General features: G+C 50.7%; 1 protein-coding gene and 1 long non-coding RNA gene across 2 annotated transcripts; both read left to right on the plus strand.

Moving 5' to 3' along the window:
- The first annotated feature begins 1910 nt into the window (after positions 1-1910).
- On the plus strand, positions 1911-17073 carry LOC140711139 (uncharacterized). Its single transcript, XR_012092262.1, has 2 exons — positions 1911-2158; positions 16949-17073. It is a non-coding gene; the product is annotated as an uncharacterized lncRNA (long non-coding RNA).
- LOC140711135 (uncharacterized) lies at positions 2097-4937 on the plus strand. Its single transcript, XM_073014041.1, has 3 exons — positions 2097-2894; positions 3647-3926; positions 4046-4937. Exons 1-3 carry the CDS (start codon positions 2783-2785, stop codon positions 4524-4526), a joined length of 873 nt encoding a protein of 290 aa, XP_072870142.1. The 5' UTR covers positions 2097-2782; the 3' UTR covers positions 4527-4937.
- Positions 17074-20524: the final 3451 nt, after the last annotated feature.

A 20524-nucleotide genomic window follows, 5' to 3' on the forward strand; every position in this document is an offset into this window, starting at 1 on the left:
CCATTCCTGGGAGCCTCGCTCTGATCGGTCCGTGAGGACACGGTACAGACCGCGGGGCACAGGCAGACGGCAGGCCAGGAGAAGGGGCTGCATTGCCGGGAGGCAGTGCTTTGAGCTCTAATGGATGGAACACTGCTAACCAGTGAAGGTGGAGAGAGGGCACCCGTCTGAGAGCATGTAGAGGCAGCAAAGCACAGCCAGCCTCGGGGAACCAGAAGCCACAGGGACATCAGGTTGGGTGCTGCTGTCTGCCGGCCACCAGCTGGGGGACTGTACTGGGCCTGGAGGGACATCCCTGACACTCCCCACCAGATGCCAGGGGCACCCCCAGCCCCAGGTGAGAACCATGGATCCCATGGCGAATGAGGCCAGCCTGTGGGAAGTGGGGCTGGGACAGCTCTGTACAGCTTAATAGGAAAGTTGGGTTCTATTTTGTGGGGTTTTGGTCACGTTGATGGCTAGTCAGGGCTGTCCGTCAGGAAGTGATTTGAGGACAGACTAGAGAAGGGGCTGCCAAGACCAGCGGAGCATTCGCTGTCTGGGTCCAAGGAAAAGGAAATAAAGGCTGGCGATGTGACAGTGGGGGGGAGCACAGAGCAAAGGAACTGGTGGAGACACAGGGGTGGCCCCACACAGGGCTTTGAGCAGCTACCCGGGGGTCGTCCTATTAATTCTCCTCATGGCCCCAAGAGGCGGCTGTGAAGATCCATCTCCTGAGGACAGAACTGCTCCAGAGCCACACAGCGAGGATCCACAGAACCAAGATCCGGGCCAGCTCCAAAGCGGGTGAACTTGTCCCCTCAGCCATGGTCCTAAGACACGGATCAGAGCCCCCTGGACACACAGACACAGGAACTGCAGGAAGGGGAAACGGATGCCCTGGACCAGTGGCGGGACCCAGGGTTTCAGCCCTCCAGGGCCACTGGGACCAGTCACTGCACAGGTGGACACACGATGCTTTAACCCGCGCTGGGGGAAGGAGCCCACACTCTCAGGGTGGAGACCGCAGCTTGATCGGGCCGGCCTCCCTGCTGGGCACAGCCTGAGCTGCCCCAACCTGTACCGAGGTGCCCCAACGTTGGGGTGCTCAGAGCCACTCAGCTGAGATCGTGGTGCTTTCTGTAACCACCCTCGTTTCTTTATGGTATAGATCTGGACTCCATCATTTGCAATGTGTGGGGTTCTAGGAAAAGGCTGGCCAGCCAGGGAAGTGTCCTGGGCTCTGTCCCAGTGATGACGAACTTGGCTGCCCACAAGGGCAGCCTGTTCACCACAGTGACCCCCGGGGACCACGCCTGCACCCACCTTGCTGAAGATAATTCACTTCTCATCCGTGAAAGAATAAAGCTAGACTAACTCAATTTCACACTCACTTCCAACTTTAACAACTTGTGTTAGGAAATCAAAGACAAGGACTCTGACCATGTCACAAACCCAGGAAGCAAAACCCGAGACTAACGGAATGATGCCACCTTCGCAGTTCCGAGCTCTACTAGTTGTTTTTCTTTTCTGGTCTGTTTTTCTCTTTTGGTTTAAATTGTCTCTGTTTCTCCCTCTCTGTGTCTCTCTCCTGGTTGCTCTGTCTCTCTGTGTCTCTTTTTAAGACTCTGTGTGTCTCTGTTTCTCTCTTCCCCTCATCTTTCTCTATCTTTCTATGTCTCTCTGTGTCTCTGCTTCTCTGACTTTTTCTGTCTCTCTCTCTGTCTCTCTCACTCTCCCTCTCTTTCCCTCTCTCTCTCTGTGTGTTTGTGTGTGTGTGTGTGTCTCACTCTCTTGGTTTCTCACTCTCACTCTCCATCTCGCAGCTCTCTTTGGTTTCACTATGCAAGCTGACTCTCCCCACCTTATAATACAGTGGGATTAGCAGGAACCGAGTGGACGCCACAGCCCCCGTGGGCCCGGGAAATCGCAGCTTCGTCATAGCTAAGCCCGCCGCGCTCAGTTTTTCCCACCACCTGGAGGATCTACTCTCCGTTCGTCCTTCCCGACCTCAGACTACAGAGAATACCTGGGGGCGAAGGTCGAGGAAGCCGCGCCCGGACGCTCCCAGCGCAGCCCCAGAAGGAATCCTGCCGGCAACTAGAAGCTGTGCGCGCAGCGGGGCTCTGCGCCAACAACCGCCGGAGCGGCCGGGCCTGCTGCGAACTTCCGCATCCAGGTGGGGTCTCCACGCCCCAATTCCACCCCGCCCCGCCATCGGCGCTCCCCGCAAGTGCAGGGCTTCCCCCCGCCCAGACGTTCGCGCCCACTCAAGGTCTCCCTCACCCGGCCCGGGAGATGCTCCCCGCGTTCTATCCCGCCCCACCCTGGCGCGCCCCCCAAACGATGTGACCCCCGCCCCCCTGTGGTCTCCCCTCCCCCGGACGCTTCCCCTGCCCCCACCTGTGGCACTCCGGGCATCTCTGAAGTCCCCAACCAGAGCCTTCCAGCCCACCCGCGAGTCTCGAGCACCAGAGACGCGGCCCCACCCGCAGGGACCCCGCCTACCTGTGGCGCTATCCCCACGTCTGCGGCCCACCTCACCGCTAGCACGGCCCCCACCTACGACGACCCCGGCGTAGGTGCTCCTGCCCACTCCCGCACCCCGCCCGCACCTGCCCCTTTCCCTGCACCTAGCCACGCCCCCGCTCCCGCAGCCCCTCCCGTGCGCTCGGGCCCCGCCCGTCACCGCCCATTGGCCCTGGGGCGGGGCGGGGCAGCAGTTCCGACTCCCGCGGGCGCGGGCAGGGTCCACATTGCCTACTGCGCACCGGGACTAGCGGCTCCTCTCGACCTCCTCGCCATGGACACTGACGACTCCCAGGCCCCTAAGGGCTCCTTGCGGAAGTTCCTGGAGCACCTCTCCGGGGCCGGCAAGGCAGTCGGCGTGCTGACCAGAGGCGAGGATGCTCAAGGTGCGCACCTCCCTCCCGGCGGCGAGGGAGGGGCGGACGGAGCCGAGGAGAACAAGGCGAAGGGGATTTGGGGGATGGGGCAGAAGAGGGGGGAAGCGACGGGAGGACGCGGGGAAAGGTGGAGGAGCGATGGGAAGAACCAGGGAGAAGAGCGGGGAAGCGATGGGGAGAACTGGGGAGAAGCCCGTGCCCGGCAGCGGCAGGGGTACCTGCGGGGCGGCATGAGCCAGCAAGGCAGCCCCCGGGTCCTTGCCGGGTGGGGCGGAGGAGGAAGGGACATGGCGGTAGGAACCTCCATCCGGAAGATAGTGAGCTTTCCACCCCCTCCGGTTTATGTTTTAAATTGAGCCTGACAGAGGGGGTCGCCTGGAGGACCCTCGGGAGTCGTTCTGCCTCTGAGCTGTAGGACCCGGCCGGGCTTCCCCTCCGAAGCGTGGGTACAGCGCGATCACTTCCTAAGTGGCCCCCCGCCCTTCAACTCCGCCCCACGCCGCCCCCCAGCATGTCGAGGAAGAAACGGCCGGGTCCCCGCGCGCCTCCTGTCGCCTCGTGCCCCGCGCGGCGTGGGCGGGGTCCTGGCTGCTGCAATGCGGGACGCGGAGGGAGTGCTCTGGGTTCCCGCCTGGCGTCTCCGAGGCGGTCCGGCAGCCCCTTGCGTTTCCGCTGGGAGATTTTAAAAATGGGTTTCCTGCGCTCGCATGTGCTGTTGCCTTTCGGCTCGTGAGAAAACCGAAAACTAAAATGGGTCCCAGGCCCTCCCCGCAGACCTCCGCGGACGAGAAGGACCAGGAAGCGGGGACTCCGGGACGTCAGCGGCGCCGCGGCGCGGGCTCTGGGTTTCCCCTGCCCTGCAATGTGGAAGCGGCTCTCCAGGAGGGACCCGAGTCTGGGTCCACGACGCGGGCGCGCCAGGAGGACATTTAACATTGAAGAGCCGGAGGTGGTGGAGACTGCGCGCCCCAGGCCCCGGGTGCACGTGAGGGCGCCGGTGCCCGGACGGTGGAGCGCCCCAGGCCGCGCAGCCCCTGGCGGGTAGATCGGCGCTTCCCAGGCGAACGCCACCTGGGAGCCTTAGTGATAGCGCGGGCTGGAGACGCGACGCGCCCGGGGCTGGGTTTTGATTTTTATTTTCCCGGTTCCTCCTGCCGCAGATGCGTGGAAAGGCGCGGATGGCGGATTTCCTCCCGTTTCGGGACCGCGCACTGCACAAGGATGGAGCGGGAATGGGCCCCCGCCCTCGGTCCCGGTGACCTTCCCTTCGCCCTTGAGCGCTCGGGGCGGCACGGGTGCTGCATGTTGGGGCGCTGTCAGCGCCGCCCCGCCCGCCGCGAGCGCCTACGTGATGCCCGGCCCGTCGTCTCCATGCGCCCTGGCCCTGACATCCGTACGCCGCGCGCTCCCCGAGCCAGCAGCGCAGCCTCCCTAGGCCCAGCGCCCCCCTCCCCGCGGGACACCCCGGTGGCAGCGCCAGGCCCCGCCCGGCAGCCCGCCCCCCAGCGCCCGGGGAAGTGCTCTGGCGTTAGCGTTCTAGTTAAAGGACCCCAGCATCAGCGTTCCTCCTGCAGGGTTGGGTTCTCAGAGAAAGAAAAGGTGATGCAGCAGAGGATGGGATTGGAGAAATTAGGAGAGTGAAGTGGAAATAGCCTGGCCAGCGTGACTTAAACCGGCCGGGAGATGTGCGAGTACGAATGGAGCCGCCTTGGGGTCCTAATAGGACCCAGAGTGGCTTCTCAGTCAAAGGCCTTCAAAAGCAGAGGGAGCACCTGGAGTGACCTTACCTGGGCCGCGAAAGACAAGAAACCTTTGGTACGGGAAGAGGAACTGACCTCTGGAAGCCACCAGGGCAGGTGGAAGGTCAGGGTTTCAAGGTGATTTTGGAATTTAAGTGCTGTGGGTCCTGCACAGTGGCTCATGCTTGTCATGCGAGTGCTTTCGGAGGCTGAGGCAGGAGGGTCGCTTGAGCCCAGGAGTTCCAGAGCAGCCTGGACCACATAATGAGACTCTGTGTCTACAAAAAATAAAAAAGAAAGAAAAACACATTAAGATGCTGTATGTATTGGGAAGTATTTATGGGTCATTCTTTTGAGCTCCATGTCCAAAAGCTTGCTAAAATGCTTGGGAGTTTGTGTACAGGTACGTGAAATTAGGATACATTGGCAGAATCTCCGTGTTCTCTGTTGCCCTGGTTTTGCCACCTGGGAGGAGTTACACATATTGGAGGTTAGTAAGTCCACGCCTCTTCTCTTCTGGGGAAAAAGGTACTTTGGAAACCAGTATTATGTGGGAACGTGGCTTGGTTGGTACAGCCTCGGGTTAATGGGAGACAGCTGCTCTCAGCTCTGCAGATGGCATCAAATACGGTGGCCTTGAGCCCACGTGGGTCACACCTGGGCTGTCCCTGGGAAAGCCCGCCATGGCGGGTCGCCTGGGCTTTCTTTCCCTGGCAGAGCCGAAGTCAAAATTTTTTTGTAAACTCTGTAAAGAGCTTTACCCTTCCGAGGTATGATCTTGAACCTGTTGGAGCATTTGGACCCATTTCTTTTAAGGAAGTTCACCTCCAGATGTGCTTAGAGGGCCTGGTCTTAGCTGCCACAGATTTACAAATCCTTTAAGTAAGTTATTCCTCGAGAATTTATCTGTTGTGCCCCCATTCTTTTTGCCATTTTATTCTGATTCTATATTAGTACTTGATTTTCCCTGACATAGAAGACTATTGCCTGTAGCTGGAGGTCAGAGAACACATTCACATTCAAGTATCAATTTCAGGGGAATTATCTGTCAGATGTGAAATTATGGTACAATTCAATATATTAAAATGACCATAGCTACCATTTGTTGAAAATATTTTGTATACTAGGAGCTTTACAATTCTTATCTCCAAGCCTAGATACATGGTCCCAAGAGAGGCATGCCCTCATTTTGGAAGTGGGGAGAAAGACTCACAAAGAAAAATAACTTAGGTAAGGGAGTGAGGTGCATACGCGATTGTGGTAGGAGCAAAACAGATCCTAATTCCAAATATTGTACTCTCCCTTAGACCACGAAGAGTACTTATGTCTGGCTCTGTCACCCAGGCTGGAGTGTAGTGGTGCCGTTACAGCTCACTGCAGCCTCAAACTCCTGGGCTCAAGTGATCCTCCTGCCTCAGCCTTCTGAGTAGCAGGGAAGACAGGAATGCAGCATCATGACCGGCTAATTGTTATTATTATTTGTAGAGACAGGATCTCACTATGCTGCTGAGACTGGTCTTGAACTCCTGGCCTCCTCTAGTGAGCCTCCTGCCTTGGCCTCCCAAAGAGCTGGAATTACAGACCTGAGCCGTCATGTCAGGCCTCCACCATGCTTTTCAGGGGCCTTTCTTGGTGAAGCTCCTTATTCTAGTTAATGCTCAAAAGTGAGCAAAACCCAACTTGCTCAAAATTACGCAGATATTCTTTGGGTGGTTTTGTAAGGGGAACAGAAAATAACTTTTTATAGCGATAGGAGTCAAGGTGGCAAAAATGATATTAAGGCTTAATACCAACGCGATGGGCTGCTTTTCTCCTCCCAGTAGAGTTCATATTATTTAATTATAATATAAAATTGAAAATATCTTTCCTGTATTCCTGACTCCCCAGGCCTTGAATGAAGAAAGTATTTCTCAGGCTGGGTTTTTTTTTTTTTTTTTTTTTTTTCCCTTCTTCTTTGGGTATCTTCTGTCTCAGGCTCTGGGTTTTTGTTTTTTATTTTTTTTTTTCCCCTGCTTCTTTGGGTATCTTCTGTTGTCCCAAGACATATCTGGAAACTTAAATTGATTTTCACCCAACTTAAAATAAGCTCCACAGCTCTGGATCGCGGACTGACCATGACTAAGTACCCACCGCCACATCACGCTGTGCCACACACCAAGAGTGACTCATTGTCTTCGTCACAGGTTGTGGCTTCTGCAGGGCCTGGTACCTGGTGGAGCTGAGTGTACTGGGAAGTCCAGGGGCATTCTTAGGGTGGGCTGGATGCGAAAGTGGCGTCCTTTTTGCCTGTGGTGACGTGAACATCAATACAGTATTTATAGAAAGTTCACAGAAATGTAGTAAGCTTCAACCTTTCCAATCCTAGTGAGAATAGCTAGCGTTTAGTGACTCTGTTATGTGGCAGGCCCTCAGTGATCCTGGGCACTGACTTATCCCCACTTTACACATGAGCAAGGGATGCCCGAGGTGTACCGGCTTCCCTGAGTTCACAGAGCTCCCTGGTGTGGCCAGGCCCTGTGGCTGCTGCAGGGATGTTCAGGGCTGCGTGTAGCTGTGTCTTCACTGGTGTCCATCCTGCGCCCAGCACCACGCCTGGCGCTTGACAGGAACGCAAGCGTTTGCTGCCTGCCTCCCGCCTGGAATCTCCACTGAGGAGCAGGAAACCAGGGGTTCTAGCTGTCTTCTTCATTCATGAAGTCCTTTAGAGGAATTCAACCTTCTCTAATCAAAAGTTTCCAATATCCTCAGGTCAATGCGTATAAACTGTTAAGACTTCAAGATTACAACCTAAAAACCGAAGTCAGAAGTGTGAGGTTTCAATTGACTGGACATGCATTAGGTCAATGACACACATATTTATTGGACACCAGGCTTGAGCCCCACATGGGCACCTTTGGTATCTGAAGCAATATTCCTTGGGTGGTTTTGTGAGGGGAACAGAAAATGACTTTTTATAGCGATAGGAGTCAAGATGGCAAAAATGATATTAAGGCTTAATACCAATGTGATGGGCTGCTTTTCTTCCCCCAGTAGAGTTCATATTATTTAATTATAAGATAAAATTGAAAATCTCCGAAGCAATGCTTCAGAGCCCAGTAGGATGGAAGAGGAAACTGAGAACAGTGCCATTTCTCCTCACACAGCTCCGGCGCCCCTCACCATCCTGTGCACACACATTCTTTGATGGGATCTTTTCAGTGTAAAGTGCAGTAATTAATTTTGCAAAACTTACTGGGTCTGGGAGGCAGATGATGAGTGATGGTGTCACCCCGTCACACAGTGGGAGATTTATATGATGGCATCATTTTCTATGAATGCAGACCACCTTGTGTGCCATACTCGGATGACCCTTCGAAGCTAGACATTTTGTCATCTTTCAAAAGAAGCATGTTTTCCCCCTTGGTTACAGAAAACTAAAAGCTTTTGATACAGGACTCCAACCTTTTATCAGGGAGAATCAGGGCTCTTTAAATAAGCTCGACCAGTCGGATGGGCCGTCAGAAGCAATTAAAATTAGAAAGATGAAGATGCGGTAACAACCTGGTCAGGGCAAATGTCAGGATACCAGATTGCATGTTCACAGTTGCGTTTCTGTTAAGAACGTGCGGGTGAATATGGAACAGAGGGCCATGTGTCAGTAGTTGGGCTGCATTTTATGTTTCTTTTCTACAAGCCCTTTCTGGTGTTGTGTTCGTGTTTATTAGAGAGTAGCTGCCCAGAGGCTGCCGTTTCCCTCCCCACTCCTCCGTTCTCTGCATCTTCACCCCCAACTCCCAGTACTTTGGAATTACAGTCATTGTGCTTGTCAGGATGGAAGAGGCAGCCAGACACATGGCAGATCAGAGCACTGAGAGGCAGAGACTTAATAAGTCCCGCCGTGGCCCCACTGTCTCGAGTGCTGAGATAGGGCCTCGGTGTTTTTCTCTGCAGAATGGAGGCATCACTCAGTCTCTATCTTCTCTCCCTGTCTCTTTCTTCACTCCCCCCTTCCCTAACACACATCCACAGTGAAAGTCTTCAGGAGGCAAAAGAGAAAAGGCTGGACTGTGCTGGGCCCCCCCAACCCCGGGGCCCATTTGCTGTCTTCCCAGCTTCCGTGTGCCCAGAGCCGCCTGGGGGAGCCTTTGGAGGTGCAGATCCTGACTGTGTGGGTCTCAGTGAGGCTCCGACTCTCACGGGGAGGCGCCGGTGCTGCGGGTCCCCCTGGGGGCAGTGCCGCGGTTTGCAAATCCTGCAGATCAGCTTCTCCACTTCTCCAGGTTTCTCCAACATCAGATGCTCCCAGGAGTCCGGTGGGATTGTTTTCTGACTTTGACCAGGATTTTGACGGAGAAGATTCATTAATATAGGACCCCTTGTCTTAATGTACATATGTAAATGATCTGATCTGAAGTTTTCTGAATGGAAAATGATTGAAGGAGTGGCATCCAGTAGCCTCGGGGAGTCATTCCGTCATATCTTTTCAGCTGTGTCTTACTACGATTAAGATTTTGTTTGTGTGTGTGGCGGGGCGGGTGGGGGACGTTGAGATGGAGTCTCGCTCTGTTGCCCAGCCTGGAGTGCAGTGGCTTGATCTGGGCTCACTGCAACCTCTGCCTCCCGGGTTCAAGTGATTTTCCTGTCCCAGTCTCCCAAGTAGTTGGGATTATAGACATGTGCCGCCATGCCCACCTGATTTTTTTTTTTTTTTTTTTTTTTTTTTGTATCTTTAGTAGAGATGGGGTTTCACCATGTTGGTCAGGTTGGTCTCGAACTCCTGACCTCAAGCGCTCCACCTGCCTCGGCCTCCCAAAGTGCTGGGATAACAGGCTTGAGCCACCACCCCCAGCCTTATTTCTGTGTTTCTGTAATCATTGCGCACATTAACGACCGCCTTCGGTGAGTCAGGGCAGGCTTTAGGCAAAAGAACTAAGCCATCTCCGCCCCTGCGGCTCTCACTCCTGCGGTGAGGTGCGGGTACAATGTACCTGTAGCCGGACCTGAGAAGAAAAGCTCCTGTCTTATGAAAGGGCCCGGGGAGCCTCTGGTTGGGGCCGTTTGACCTGACCGGAGGGTGAGGGAGGAGTCGGTAGAGGTGGGTGGGCCAGTGGAGGACTTTGGATTCGCCTTGGGGGAACTGGGAAGCAGACTGACTGTCTCCGATAATGGTGGCTTTGTGGAGAGGAGAGGACAGGAGGGGAGGTCGTGAGTTTAGGGTCTCACAAGGAGCGGCCACAGATGGAAGGTTATGGGGTGGGGCATGTGGCAGGGCAGCCCTGTGCCCACAGACACACCCCGCCGAGGAGACCCAGGGACTCAGCTATGACAGCTGGAAGGCGGAGCATGTGAGCTGCAGCAGACACAGGCAGGTGGGGTAAAAGGAGAGTCTTCGCAGCAGTGCTTAGAATAGCAAAAAGTGGGAAAACCAGCAAAAAACTATCAATAGGAGATTAATGAATCCATTATGGCACCTGGAATGGAAGGAATTTTTGTCAGCGTTTAATAAGGAGCTTTGTGCTGGTCGAAAGTCAGGAGGTGCCCAGTACACTCAAGGGCAGTATTGAAGAGCTGAGTCCAGAGCAGCTCTGCACAGCAGATCCCCCTGGGGCCAGAGGGGCCGTTTGCAAATCCAAGCAGATCCGCTTCTTGAAGGTTTCTCCAACGGGAGCATCTCCCAGGATTGAGGCTTGCATGGGTGGCCTGTGTTATATATGCAATTTTAAATGATCTAGTTGCCACATTAAAGAAAGGCAGGTCCGGAGGGGGGGACGCTGGGTGCCATGACTCACGCCTGTAATCCCAGCACTTTGGGAGCCCAAGGCAGGTGGATCACTTGAGCCCAGGAGTTTGAGGCCAGCCTGGGCAGCATGGCGAGACCCAGTCTCTACAAAAAATACAAAACAATTAGTTGGATGTGGCAGTGCACACCTACAGTCCCAGCCCCGTGGGACATTGAGGTGGGAGGATTGCCTGAGCCCAGGAGTTGGAGGCTTCAGTGAGCTGTGACTGCACCGGTTCACTCCAGCCTGGGCAACAGAGTGAGACCCTATCTATAAATAAATAAATAAATAAATAAATAAATAAATAAATAAATAAAGTGAGACCCTATCTATAAATAAACAAACTATATTTTCTATTCAGCCCACTATTTTGATAACAATCAGTTATTGTGTTATTAATATTTTACACTGTTTTCCATACTTAAGTCTTTGAAACCCAGTGTGTAAAGAATCTTCAAGTACATCTCCATGTGGACGGGACACACGTGGCCAGCGGCTCCTCTGAGGGACAGTGTGGTCACGGCGATGGGTGGCGTGTGCTGCCTGTACATAGAAGGTCCCCGTGTGAGTGTTTCTGCGAAGGCCCTGAGGGATGGGCAGGGGAGGGCCAACACCGTCCCAGCCACACAGAGGACCCTGGAATGCAGCAGGCTGCCAGCGCGCCCCCACCCCAGCCCCTCTGCTGCCTGAGCTCTTTCCCAGATGTCCACTTAGCTAACCTCCCTCACCTTCTTCCCTTTCCTTCTTTCCCCAAACGTCACTCTCAGGCAGGTCTGCAGGCTCTCCGATTGTCAATGGCAGCCCATCTCCATCCTCCACCCTCTTAACACCACCCACCCCACTTGCTATTTTTCTCCTCAGTGCTTACGGCCATCCACCCCTGGGCATCATGCATTTGTTCACTGTGTTTCTTGCTTTCGGGTCTCTCCTGATTGGAACAAGCTCCGCCAGGACCAGAGGCTTTCCATTTTGTCACCGATGCATCCACATAGCTCCCGGCAGAGATGGCGCTTGGGGCACCTGAGGTGGACAGTGGCTGGTGGTTGAGCCCTACAGATTTATCTCAAGCCCTCCCCTGACCCTACCGGAAGACGCGGTGGTCTGCACAGTCCAGATAGAGAGGCCCCCCGGCTCGATGACTTTGAACCGGCGGGGCTGGGGAGGGGGGAACAGCACCGTCGACAGAATCCCCCCTTGGTATCCCACCTCCCCATGCCTACATAATCCCTGCATTATCAAAGGAGAGACCCCTAGAAGGAGGTTTGGCAGCAGGAGTGAGATCAGCGCAGTGTAAGCTCATTTTCTGACAAACCAGTGGGAGGAGTTGGCAAACTGACTTTCTCAAAAAGAATGTATGCATCGAAATTAGCAAGTGAATGATCAGCAGTGTGGGAAAATTCAGGAAAAGCAGTTCAGTGCTGTGAGAGAGGGCGAGGCAGGGAGCTTTATTACTCCAGACAACGGAGGAGGTAAAAGGATAGACCTAGATTATTTCACTAGAGTTCATCTATTATTTTTTTTTTTTTTTTTTTTTTTTTTTTGGAGAGGGAATCTCGCTCTGTTACCCAGGCTGGAGTGCAGTGGCGCAATCTCGGCTCACTGCAACCTCCGCCTCCCGGGTTCAAGCGATTCTCTTGCCTCAGCCTCCCAAGTAGCTAGGACTACAGGCGCATGCCACCACGGCCGGCTCAGTTTTCTTTGTATTTTCAGCAGAGAGGAGTTTCACCCTGTTAGCCAGGATGGTCTCAATCTCCTGACCTCGTGATCTGCCTGCCTTGGCCTCCTAAAGCGCTGGGATTACAGGCGTGAGCCATCGTGTCCAGCCTATTCCTTTTTTTAAAAAAAAAATACAATTTAGATTTTATCAGAATAGAATCCTAGGAAGCTGAGATTTGTAAACTGGGAAATCCATCTCCTCCAAGTAGCCAGGAAATAAGCCAGGTGACCTAAGTCATTCTTGCTAGGCCCTGGTGTGGGCCGGGGATGACTGACTCAAGGAAGAAGCTGTCTTGTGACTCTCTTACCTGCACTGTCGTTTAGTAAGAAGCTGTTAAAAAGTATATCATATGAAGAAAGTGATTTACTAATTGATCAGAGTAATGACCACATATTTCCTATGTAACCACTCCCTCATTATCTCCAACTTTATCTTTGGTTCTCATGACAAGATTATCACTTCCCAGAAAACTGGGTTTTTTTGCAAATTACCAGGAGGTGTTTTTCCAAATGGTAAGGTTCTTCTTTGGTGGGAAGATGTTTTCTCCTGGAAATCCTTAGGAAAGTTATTTGATTCTTGGGTTGGGCTCCCAAAACCAAAACAAAACAAGATGGATTATCCCCAGGATACCTGAGCTATAAGGACAATCTGTAGCTTGAGCGTGGAGTGAAAGACACTGAAACTGCCCTTTGTCCCAAATGGCTGTGTGCCGGGGCCCTAGAACAGCCCTAAGGAGGTGGTGAAACAGGTGACATTTACCTGTGAGGCTGAAAGCCCTCATTGCCAGGCTGTGAAAGTCCGCACTGCAGGTGTGCACGTCTTTATCCCTGTCCTGTGGGTGACAGAGCCTGCCAGTGAATGCTGGTGCATTTCCTTCTTGCTTTTCATCCACCCGTGTTCTCCTCCCTCCTAACCCCTCACTGAATGTTCCTGGGGCTTCATCAGGTTTCACCCTGCAGGGCCCAGCAGGAGGCAGCTGATTTGCAGTCCTCACCATTCAGAAGTTCAGAGGGAGGGCTTAGAACCAAACAGGCTCCACCCCCAGGCAATTAAATGAGCATCTGGCCTCAGCAGGCATTATTTTCCTTCAAGTTCCCATTGGTGACTCTAAGGCACAGGTATCATAATAGAGGAAATCAGGAAGTCTTGAAAGTTAAAAGGAAATAAAACTAGGGTTTACCCTGTAGCTTCACCACTTCACTAAGGTCGTTACCTTCCAGTAATCAGTTTATCCCCCTCAGAGCCTCAGCTTTCTCATACCTCCAGGGAGGTGTCAGGAGCTCTGCGGGCTTCCTGTGAGAATAATCCGGGCCTGGGCTCTAGCTGTGGGTGTGCAGTCAGCAAGGGACGCCCTACTAGGTCCCACCAAGTGCTGCCAGCCCCTGAGCTCAAGGAGGACACGTGAAGAAAAGCCCTTTGCAATGTAGGGCTCCATCCCACCAACGTGCAAGTGAATAGAAGTCCTTTCAAGACCTAGTATTGTGTATTTTTAAAAGTGTGGTGCCCCATCACCTGGAAATTGCTAGAAATGCACGTTCCCAGGCTCCCTCTGAACCTGTGAAACCCTGGGGGTGGCCCAGCTACCTGGGGTGCCGCGGCCGCTGATGGTGCTCCTGCTGTGGGGCGGTGTCACTGTTCTTTCCAGGTGGGTACAGGTGGACCCAGGGGTGGGGGGTGGGGAGAATCCCACAGGGACTTCAGGGACTGAGTTTAGTGCTGGGGTGTGTTTCTACTCTGCACAGGAGTCTCCTGGGGTCACCTTGTGTATCATGTCCAGCTTTTTTTTTTTTTTTTTTTTTGAGACAGTGTCTCGCTCTATCGCCCAGGCTGGAGTGCGATGGCGCCATCTCCACTCACTGCAAGCTCCTCCTCCCGGGTTCACAGCATTCTCCTGCCTCAGCCTCCTGAGTCGCTGGGACTACAGGCGCCTGCCACCACACCCAGATAATTTTTGTACTTTTAGTAGAGATAGGGTTTCACCACGTTGGTTAGGCTGGTCTTGAACTCCTGACCTCAGGTGATCTCCCCGCCTCGGCCTCCCAAAGTGCTAGAATTACAGGTTTGAGCTACCATGCCCAGTGGGCTAATTTTTAAGTTTTAGAGATGGGTTCTCACGGTTACTCTTGCTGATCTCAAACTCCTGGCCTCAAGCAATTCTCCCATCTTAGCCTCCCAAAGTGCTTGAATTTGCAGGCATGAGCCAACACACCTAGCCAGAAATTGATCTTTCATTTTAAACTTCATCTAGAGATGTGACAAAAACCAAACGAAGCATTTGTTAAAATACTTTATAACCCTAGGTACAGTAATAGAGTAATCCAACTGACAATTTCACAAAAGTCAATTTTTGGCAACAAGTTCAAGGTTATACATGTTAATAAAGATAACACATTTATTCAACCAGAAGAAAAAGGTTACAATGACAGAATTTATCTTTTTCTTTACTATGTTGTCTGAGCTATGGTTAAGGTTTGGGGAACTAGTATCTTAAAGAACCTTCAGAAATTTCTCATTCTAGAATTTAGAAACAAATTTTACACTCTCGGGGTTGAGAGAATCCAGGAGCAATCACCACCCCTAGTGTCCCGATGCTACTCTCCAAAGGCCCTTCCCCACTAGCCACAGAAATCAGAGCTCCCTGGGAAACAGACAGTTGAGCCTCTGGAGGAGGAAGGCCTGGCTGTGCCTGCGTTAGGGAGGTGGGGATGGGGGCATACAAACCAAAGAAGTGAGACCAAAATGGGCCAACAGCTGTGGCAAATGTCGGCATAAAAATAAATAAATTCCATCTGATCACATGGTCTCAAATATATACATATACAGAAATATTTGTGAGGTCACAGTGGTACTAAAAAACAAAACAAAGACGACTGGGGGGAAAAAAAGAAGAAAAGAAAGAACTCTTTTCTCCATGTTGGGTGCAGTGGCTCACACCTGTAATCCCAGCACTTTGGGAGGTCAAGGTGGGCAGACTGTTTGAACTCAGGAGATCGAGACCAGCCTGGGCACCACGGCGAGACTCTGTCTCTACAAAAAACATTAGCACTAGCTGGGCATGGGGGTGCACATCTGTAGTCCCAGCTACTCAGGTGGCTGAGGTGGCCCAGGAGGCTGAGGCTGCAGTAAGCTAAGACCATGCTATTGTAGTCCAGCCTGGGGGACAGAACCAGACCCTGTCTTTAAAAAAAAAAAGACAGCTTCTTCTGTCAACATTAGAGGTAGTTCCTGCACCACCCCTCCTCCTCAAACTGGACTTCCCAGGGAGAGCAGCCGCCCCTGCCTTTTCCACAGAACCATATTTCAAGATAACCCAAGAGCCCCAGCTGATGTGGAGCTCTTCTTTGAAGAAGTCCAGCAAACGAATGAAGAATTACAGAATTTGAAAACTTCACAAACTCTAATAAATGATTCAGGCAATAATCCTCAATGAATATGAAAACCATTAATAGGTTGATGAGGAATTATCACAGGACACCAGAAACTCAAGTGCACCAGATGGTCTGTGGCTGAAGGGAGAAAGCAGATCTTCACAAGACAGTGGCCGACTCTCAGCATGCACCCTGCTGGTGTGAGACCCCCCGGTGGAGGCAAGCAGGCCTCACACGATGGTAGGATGTGGCCATCAATGCAGAACTCCCCACGAGGGACTCTGCTTAAAAAGGCGCAGCCTGACTCAAACTAAGGCTTTGGATCTAAGTTCCAGTTCTCAGGAAACACAGGAACATGGCACCCAACACCACACAGGAGCAGCCAGGACACCTGGAAAGTGAGAGCGCCTGGAGGAAACCCGGCCTGCACACTCCTCTGCCGTCCCCGAGAGGGTGCCCAGGAGAGACCCGGGCTGACCAGGTGTGATCTGTGGGACCCTGTGCAGCAAACACTTTGGGGCCAACTAGAAAATGTGAATATGGAATAAGAAATAGGCAGTTTTATGAAAGTATGTTTTATTCTATTAAAACTGAAAATGGCATTAGCTCATGTAAGAAAAAATCATGTTTTCAGGTCACAAATTCAAATATTTAGTGGTAAATGATGACATTTATAATTTACTTCCAAAAACTTCACAAGGAAAAGGATATCTATTATGTGATAAGTGTTTAGGGGCTCATTATCCTAGTCTACTTTTCTGTATACTTGAAAGTTTTCATAATTGTTTTTATATAAACTAACCTTGCAAATATGTTTTTACATTCGCATTTATATGTAAATTATTAGTGTTTTATAGGATACGTATAACTATATTATTACTATAATGACCTTATACTAGTGACATAAGAAACAAGCGATAGATCAGAAAGTGAGGATGTGATGAAGGTTCTGTGACTGCATCCACTATCGGAAGAGCACTTCTCCATGCCAAGGAGAGGCTCGAAGCTAAGCATTGCTAAATGTGAGAGACACCATGTCATGAAATTGGAAGAACACACACAAGTTAACTTTCCACAATCCACCATCAAACTTTTCCAACAAAATATTACCTAGCATTGCTTGGGTGATAGTGAGTGGTATGAAATTGCTTAAGCTTCTCCCACATAAGCTCCGGGATGCACAGTGGGTCACCCCTGGAGACCATTGAGTACGTGTGGTCGGGAAGAAGTCTATTTTGAAGGTGCTGGGGGAATATCCTCTCATTGTCTGTCTTGAAATGTGAAATAAATAAGAATATATACATTTAAAATAATACACACATACATTACTTACAATATAGCCAATTGATCACATTCTGGTGCATATGCCTGTAATACTTTGCAAATAAAACTGTTCTAATGGTAACAAAAAAAAAAAAAAAAAAACACCCCTGCAGGCATTGTTTAACACCGTACTCAATCACTCATCACCCATGCACAGGACCCAAGGATTGAGAACAATGGACTTTTTGATGTGTGTTGCAAATTGGAGGGATCACCAGGTCTGCCCACCAGCCAGGAGGGAAGTGGGGAGAAGCTCTCACCCTAACTTGAGTTTTAAGAAGGCTCCTTGGAAGAAAAGACCACCAAATTGAGAATGAAAGGTAAGAAATAGTTCACCAGCTGAGGGGGGCTACGGGAGTCAGAGAGCAGGCCACCCACAAGCCCCAGGGACACCAGCACAGGCAGGTTGTCAAAGTCACAAGGGGACATGAAGACACGGGCCCAGGACAGCAGCTCTTAATCCAAAATGGTCTCAAGGCTCCTTTACACTCTGAAAAATTAACCCATTTATGCCTGAGGTTGCAATTTTTTTGGTAAAAATTCAGACCTTGGCAATGACCTTGAGCTGTAGGATATAAATAACTCCCACAAGCTTAGGATTCCAATAATGGAACACGAGGCATAAATGGGTTTTAATGAGGACCCAAGCAGCTTTTGATTATGTGGGCTTTTTTGCCTGTGTAGGTGCCTGTGTGTGTTTATATAATTTTTCTATATTCTAAATTAAAGCTGAGACATTTAAAAACTACTTATGCATTAAGGTAAGCCATCATTACATGATAATATAAATATGTTTGAAAAATATTTCTCATAACAAAGTAAAAAACTGACTACTTAGAGTGATGCTGTGTTGCCTTTTTTGCAAACCTCTGTAGTGTCTGGGTCAGAGGTGAAGCTGGACTCCCCCATCTGCTCTGTATGCAGCTTGGTGCGTGTCACACACCTCGCCACGCAGCCTCTAGAAAGTACACCATGTACTTGGGCAAGAATGAGTGAAAAAGACAATGTGTTGATAGTGGTATGAAAAGAGCTTTTCTCTCGCTGCAGATCATACACGGGGGTCGTCAGACATGGTCTGAGACAGCATCCTGGCCCTGCTAATCCCCTGGCTTCTGCTCACAGCACTGACCTAGCTAATCCAAGAACATGTCACCTATAATGAGAATATTATATAAAAATCAACCACCTTCCAGATGTGTCTGTATCATGGTTCTGTACATGGGTAAGGTAAGCTGAACACAACATTAAAAAGAAAGAAAACTTACAAACCCTCCCTTCATCTCACTAAAGACGACTCCTTTAAAAACCAAGGGTGTCTGGGGTCGCTAGGATTCTCGTGTTCCAGCCGCCATCCTTCCTGCCTGAGGACAAATAATTATAAGCTGACAGTGACTCAAATACTAAAGTCTGCATCAACTAGTTAATCACTCATGACATACCAGAAATCCAGCTCGTGTAAACATGGGAAAAAGGTGGCGTCCAAATACACCGAGAGGAGATTCTGAAGGTCCTTGGGATTTTGTGTGGAAAATGGATACAGAGTATAATCACTAGCTGGGTACAAATGAAAAGTGAAATTGTAAAATATAACAGATTTCTACTAAAATTATTGAGTCTCAAGCCTCATTTCCCCTTTGTCCTAGGACAGTAAGTTGTAGCTATTCTTGAGATGAGGCAGTGGCTCCATACTCTGGCCCCCGACCTTACTTTAGGTAAGCCTCCTGGTAAGTGTCCATACTTTTCGGTATGAAAGAAACTGTCTTCTCTTTCAGTCATGCCAGCCGGCCCTCTCCCTCAATCACATACCACGTCCCTGTGATCACAACACTTGCCACCCACTCCGTCCGGGTGCCATGAGTCACCTGGCCAAGCACACACAGCAAGTCGCTGGCAGAGGTGAGACCTCGGGTCTCCTCAGCCCAATCTAGGGAACCTGCCATCCAACCACCATGCATAAGTGGCCCACTACGACCTGCATCATCTACCGCTGTTAAATTACTCGTTTCCAAGCTTACCGTACTTTGTAACAGATGATCAATGCATTTAAAATCAGCAGATACAGTGAGATGTCTGCTTTCTAACAATATATAGCTTTAATAATAATAGCGCTCATGGTAGCTATTTCTCAAACAAGAAACATGACTTATCATAAGTTTCTATGGCTGGACACAGTGGCTCACACCTTTAATCCCAGCACTTTGGAAAACCAAGGTGATATGGTTTGGCTGCGTCCCCACCCAAATCTCATCTTGAATTGTAGTTCCCATAATCCCCACATGTTGTGGGAGGGACCTGGTAGGAGGTGATTGAATCATGAGAGCGGTTCCCCCCATATTATTCTCGTGACAGTGAGTACGCTCTCACGAGATCTGACAGTTTTATAAGGGGCTTTCCCCTTCACTTGTCATTCTCTTCCCTGCCACCCTGTGAAGAGGTGCCTTCCACCACGATTGTAAGTTTCCTGAGGCCTCCCCAGCCATGCAGAACTGTGAGTCAATTAAACCTCTTTACTCTTTAGGTCATTCTTTATAAATTACCCAGTCTTGGGTATTTCTTCATAGCAGTGTGAGATTAGACTAATACACAAGACAAGAGGATTACTTGAACCCAGGAGTTTGAGACCAGCCTAGACAACAAAGCAAGTTTCCACCTACACACACACACACACACACACACAATGAGCCAGGCGTGGGGGCACCTTGTCCCAGTTACTTGGGAGACTGAGGTGAGAGGATCGCTTGAGCCCAGAAGTTTGAGGCTGCAGTGAGCCCAGATCATCCCACTGCACTCCAGCCTGGGTGACATGGTGAGTACCAGTCTCAAAAATAAGTACATTTCTATAAAATTTGAAAAATAAAGGAGTGAGTTTATAGTACTGGCTACTATTAATAAGGACCTCACCCAGAGTGAGGTGTCTTTGCCCTCACTTTGCAGGATTTCACAAATGCTCTGAGTCTGTTGTCAGGACTCCCATGCCTGGACCTTGCCTGGGACCCCCTAGTCACTGCGCTGGTTCCCTTGCTGGAGCCCTGCCCAGAGGCAGCTGCTTTCTTACACCACCCTCTCCAGGAGCTCTTCCCTTTCCCCCCAGCAGCAGCAGCAGCAGCAGCAGCAGCTCCCACCCTTGTCCTTGGCCCTCCGCATGGCATCCACCATGTGCTTCCAGTCACAGCTGCATCAGTCTTTCTAGATGGTAAGTTGTTTTTTAAATTTGCTACAACATCAAGCATAGCACAGAGCCAACAGCTGGCCAAATATGTGAAGTGTGGTCATTTTTAGTTACTACGCTAAAAAAAAAAAAAAAAAAAAAAAGGAAAAGACTTAAGCAAATAACAAAACAAAAATGAATCCATTTTAATATAAACCCAAGTAAGTATAAGTCCACAATTTCTTCTTTATAATTTTGAAACCCAAAAGGCTCAGAAAACTGAAAGATTCTGCAGAAGTTTAGAGCAAACTATTTGATGGCAAAACCTGACTGAACAGATCAGGGCACTGAGTCTTCGTGCTCACACTCAGCGAATCATCAGGTTTGGCTGCAGAAACCTGAGTGTGTCTGATGACAGACCCAGCTGGAAGTGTTACTCTCTCAAATCTGACAAGAATCAGGCTTCGCGGGATTCCAGGAAGGGACCGGGGGTCATTTCTCTCACAAGCTTTGTTCAGCCGAGTAGCCATCATGCAACAGGAGCTGGGCCAGGGCCTTGGGACACGAGGACAAGGCTAGTCTCCA

Source organism: Chlorocebus sabaeus, unplaced genomic scaffold (genome assembly GCF_047675955.1).
Source record: "Chlorocebus sabaeus isolate Y175 unplaced genomic scaffold, mChlSab1.0.hap1 unalloc_scaffold_217, whole genome shotgun sequence".
NCBI lineage: Eukaryota > Metazoa > Chordata > Mammalia > Primates > Cercopithecidae > Chlorocebus > Chlorocebus sabaeus.

Excerpts from the sequence above, each read along its gene's own strand:
- LOC140711135 (XM_073014041.1), top strand. The coding sequence starts at position 2,783 with ATGGACACTGACGACTCCCAGGCCCCTAAGGGCTCCTTGCGGAAGTTC. Across the intron at positions 2,895-3,646 it reads CAGAGGCGAGGATGCTCAAG|GCCCTCCCCGCAGACCTCCG; the intron begins GTGCGCACCTCC and ends AATGGGTCCCAG. Across the intron at positions 3,927-4,045 it reads GGCCGCGCAGCCCCTGGCGG|ATGCGTGGAAAGGCGCGGAT; the intron begins GTAGATCGGCGC and ends CTCCTGCCGCAG.